This window comes from Leishmania martiniquensis, chromosome 9 (assembly GCF_017916325.1).
Source record: "Leishmania martiniquensis isolate LSCM1 chromosome 9, whole genome shotgun sequence".
NCBI lineage: Eukaryota > Euglenozoa > Kinetoplastea > Trypanosomatida > Trypanosomatidae > Leishmania > Leishmania martiniquensis.
The window spans coordinates 1-5,000 of NC_090144.1; the positions used below are offsets into that span (position 1 = coordinate 1).

The 5,000-nt window shown below is 60.6% G+C and overlaps 1 protein-coding gene across 1 annotated transcript; it reads right to left on the reverse strand.

Annotated features, from left to right (window-relative positions):
• Nucleotides 1-4,260: 4,260 nt before the first annotated feature.
• LSCM1_07517 (uncharacterized protein) lies at nt 4,261-4,581 on the reverse strand (the record flags this gene model as incomplete). Its single annotated transcript, XM_067324885.1, has 1 exon — nt 4,261-4,581. The coding sequence occupies one exon, from the start codon at nt 4,579-4,581 to the stop codon at nt 4,261-4,263; it is 321 nt and encodes a 106-aa protein (XP_067180730.1).
• Nucleotides 4,582-5,000: the final 419 nt, after the last annotated feature.

Consider the following 5,000-nt stretch of genomic DNA (forward strand, 5'->3'; position numbering starts at 1 on the left):
TAGAGGCGGCAACACGACAGCGCAGCGTGGCAGCTCGCCACGCGAACGTGCGCCTCCGTGGCTTTGTGTGCTGTCCCACCGCTTCCTGGCCGCACCGCATCCCTCTTCGAGGTGGGCCAGTGCACCCGCCTCGCCCACCTGCACTTAGCTCGCCGCGCGTGCATGTCTGTGCGCGCGAAGACTTCTCTTCTGCCTTTTTTGCCATCTCATCGATTGCACCCCTCGTGTTCTTTGTGCTGCTTGGCGGCGGGCGCGTCTGACCGGTGTCCGTGACCCCCCTTTCTCCGGCTTGTGATGGACTGCGCCTCACCGCCTGCGCACAGGCCTTGCCTCCCCTCTCCTCTCCATGTGCATGTGCTTGCTTGCCCTTTTCGGCCTCCCATCTTGCCCTTGAACGATGTCTTGCATGTGCAGAGTGCTGTGGCGGGCCGAACTGCGCGCCCCCCTTCTCTCTCTTGTTTGCCTTCTCCGGCTTCATGTGTACACATTCATTTGGAAGCGGCCATTGCCGACGTGCTGTTAGCGGCCCGCGTACGCGGCGGCTGTGCGCACGCCACTGGAGTGTGCAGCCTATTTGAGTCTTGGCGGCATCACTCGCCACGCCACGCGCGCCTTCTCCTCTCTCCACTGTGGTCATTCGCCAGGAATCTTTGCAAAGCGCTGCACCGGCAATACCGCCCCGGCACGTGAGGCGCGTGCGAGGAGCATGGCGCGCCGCTGCTTCTCTACTCACGCATTGGGGCACGGCGCGATGCGCTTCTCGGCGCCTTGCCCCACTTGTTACGCCCCTTCCCTACAAGGCATGCCGCACCCTCTCCCCGTCCCTCTGCCGCTTCCTCTCAACTCCCCGCTACGCTCCCCTTCACTTCGCATTACCTTCCTCGGTCTGTGTGTCACTTCATGCGCGCGCGCGCGTGGTGTGCCCTCGGCAAACGTCCACCGCTTCACTCCCTGGGCGCGCCCAGACCGCAGCGCACCCGCAGCACGTTTTTTACTAACTGCTCGCTCTCTCCTCGGCATCCCCTGCGCCCGCGCCTGTTTTCTCTCCCAAGCCACCATCACCATGCCTGCCTACCTGTCAGCGACGCCGCTGGAGGCCCGCGTCGCGAGGTGCGCGAGCCTGCGCGCTGCGAACGCTGTGCCTGTTGTGGTGGAGGAGGCGCAGACGCGCGGCGGCAAGGCGCACTTCAGCGCGGTGGCGCGCGAGACGACGGTTGCGCAGCTTGTGGCCGCGGTGCGCGGCTTCCGCGGCGTGGACGCGAAGAAGCCGGTGACGCTGACGGTTGCCGGCTGCAGCGTGTCGCCGTTGGCGACGCTCGGCGAGCTGCACGACGCGTGCAAGCAGGCGGACGACGGCATGCTGTACGTCGCCTACACCGCGGAGCGCTCCATGGGCGCTGCAGTGTGTACGCCCCTCGCCTCATGCTCGTGGAACTAGAGGCGGCAACACGACAGCGCAGCGTGGCAGCTCGCCACGCGAACGTGCGCCTCCGTGGCTTTGTGTGCTGTCCCACCGCTTCCTGGCCGCACCGCATCCCTCTTCGAGGTGGGCCAGTGCACCCGCCTCGCCCACCTGCACTTAGCTCGCCGCGCGTGCATGTCTGTGCGCGCGAAGACTTCTCTTCTGCCTTTTTTGCCATCTCATCGATTGCACCCCTCGTGTTCTTTGTGCTGCTTGGCGGCGGGCGCGTCTGACCGGTGTCCGTGACCCCCCCTTTCTCCGGCTTGTGATGGACTGCGCCTCACCGCCTGCGCACAGGCCTTGCCTCCCCTCTCCTCTCCATGTGCATGTGCTTGCTTGCCCTTTTCGGCCTCCCATCTTGCCCTTGAACGATGTCTTGCATGTGCAGAGTGCTGTGGCGGGCCGAACTGCGCGCCCCCCCTTCTCTCTCTTGTTTGCCTTCTCCGGCTTCATGTGTACACATTCATTTGGAAGCGGCCATTGCCGACGTGCTGTTAGCGGCCCGCGTACGCGGCGGCTGTGCGCACGCCACTGGAGTGTGCAGCCTATTTGAGTCTTGGCGGCATCACTCGCCACGCCACGCGCGCCTTCTCCTCTCTCCACTGTGGTCATTCGCCAGGAATCTTTGCAAAGCGCTGCACCGGCAATACCGCCCCGGCACGTGAGGCGCGTGCGAGGAGCATGGCGCGCCGCTGCTTCTCTACTCACGCATTGGGGCACGGCGCGATGCGCTTCTCGGCGCCTTGCCCCACTTGTTACGCCCCTTCCCTACAAGGCATGCCGCACCCCTCTCCCCCGTCCCTCTGCCGCTTCCTCTCAACTCCCCGCTACGCTCCCCTTCACTTCGCATTACCTTCCTCGGTCTGTGTGTCACTTCATGCGCGCGCGCGCCGTGGTGTGCCCTCGGCAAACGTCCACCGCTTCACTCCTGGGCGCGCCCAGACCGCAGCGCACCCGCAGCACGTTTTTTACTAACTGCTCGCTCTCTCCTCGGCATCCCCTGCGCCCGCGCCTGTTTTCTCTCCCAAGCCACCATCACCATGCCTGCCTACCTGTCAGCGACGCCGCTGGAGGCCCGCGTCGCGAGGTGCGCGAGCCTGCGCGCTGCGAACGCTGTGCCTGTTGTGGTGGAGGAGGCGCAGACGCGCGGCGGCAAGGCGCACTTCAGCGCGGTGGCGCGCGAGACGACGGTTGCGCAGCTTGTGGCCGCGGTGCGCGGCTTCCGCGGCGTGGACGCGAAGAAGCCGGTGACGCTGACGGTTGCCGGCTGCAGCGTGTCGCCGTTGGCGACGCTCGGCGAGCTGCACGACGCGTGCAAGCAGGCGGACGACGGCATGCTGTACGTCGCCTACACCGCGGAGCGCTCCATGGGCGCTGCAGTGTGTACGCCCCTCGCCTCATGCTCGTGGAAAATTTAATTTTAATTTTAATTTAATTTGACTTGGATCTCTAATTTAATTTAATTTTAATTTTAATTTAATTTAATTTAATTTGGACCCGACTCCTAATTTCACTGGACTTAATTTGGACTTAATTTAACCTTGACCCAATTTGACCTGGACTTGACTTTAATTCTGACTCCCAATTCGAATTCTGACTTTGACTTCCAACCTTAATCCTGACTTGACTTCAACCCTGATCTCCTAACTCCTAACCTTGACCCCTGACTTCTGACTTGACTTTGCAATTTCTGACCCTGACTTTAATTTCCGACTGAATTCTGACTCTGACTCTAAATTTGAATTTTAACTTGACTTGACCCCCCACCTTCCATTCTTAAATTCAAATCCCTAACTCCCTAACCTAATCCTCGGAACTTGGACTCTGACTTAATTTTGACTTGGACTTGGACCCTGACTTGGACTTGACTCTGAATTTTTAATTCTGACTTCGAATTTTAACTTAAATTCTGACTTAATTTGACCCTGACCTTAATTTTACCTTAATCTGCAACTGACTTGGACGACTCTGACTTGACTCTGGACTTAACCTTTAACCCTAACCTTAACCCTTAATCCCTAACTCCTAACCCTAACCCTTAACCCTAACCCTAACCTTAACCCTTAACCCTAACCCTAACCCTAACTCCTAACCCTAACCCTAACTCCTAACCCTAACCCTTAACCCTTAACCCTTAACTCCTAACCCTAACCCTAACCCTTAACCCTAACCCTAACCCTAACCCTAACCCTAACCCTAACCCTTAACCCTTAACCCTAACTCCTAACCCTAACCCTAACCCTAACCCTAACCCTAACCCTAACCCTAACCCTAACCCTAACCCTAACCCTAACCCTAACCCTAACCCTAACCCTAACCCTAACCCTAACCCTAACCCTAACCCCAACCCTAACCCTAACTCCTAACCCTAACCCTAACCCTAACCCTAACCCTAACCCTAACCCTAACCCTAACCCTAACCCTAACCCTAACCCTAACCCTAACCCTAACCCTAACCCTAACCCTTAACCCTAACCCTAACCCTAAATGTCGCGCGACTGTGATGTGTGTGAGACGAGAAAGCGTGAGGGGAGAAGAACGTGATGTAGGTGGCTGACGCTCCTGCTAGTCGCATGCGCTTGAGCAGCACTCCTCCACATTTGGGGAGCAAATCTTGCCGCGGCTTCGCTGCGCTCGCGGGTCTCACTTCTCCTGTAAGCAGACTTTTGGCCAGGACCAGCCCTCGTCCCCCGTAGCCGTGCTTGCCCATCGTGTGGAGTGTACTCCGTTCCGCGTTCTCTCCGCTGAGTGCGGCGTGTGCGTGCTGCGGAGGAGAATGGCCCCGTCACAGCTGCCCGTCACAACCCCCGCAGCCGCTCCTTCCTGGTGGACGCGCCGGTAGCCGCTGTCCTTGCCGTGGTAAGGGAACGCTGGCCGGGGAAAGAACTCCCCGTCAGGGGCGCTGGGGCCCCGTTGTGGGCGAGCCTGAGTGGGAAGGGGGGGCCATGTCGCCCCCATCCACCCGCCCCGTTGCGAGAATCGTGGGCGGCGATCCGCGCGCCTGCTCGCATAACGGGGAATACGTGCTTCGCAGAAAAGGCACCGCCAGGTTGTCGGCAGCGCGCCGCGTCACCCCCGTGTCGTACCGCCGTCGTCGGCGAAATTGCGTGATAGCTCATCCGCGGGGTTGACCTGGCCGGCGATGTAAAAGAACACCACCCGCACGCGCTCGGTAAAGTAGAGGGCCGTCGTGTACGCGTACAGGCGGTTCAGGCAGTACCCTCTGCCGATGCCGCCGAAGCCGTTGTGCTTCCGCTGCGCCCGCACAATCGCAAAGTGGTCCGTGACCACCGCCATGCGCATGGTCGGGCCCCTTCTCGCGACCAGCCCGTGCGCCATCAGGTACTGCAGGCACAGCATCGCGGCCCGTGGCTCCGCGTGCGCCGAGTGCTTGGCGGTGAAGTATTCATCGTTCGGCAGCGGGTCCGGCACCCGCGTGCGTGGCGAGCCTTCGCCGACGCGACCTTTCGGGTGCAAGCCCGTGACCCACCTCTGCTGCAGGGCGTCGGTGGTGCCGTTCGCGTACCGCACCACCGCT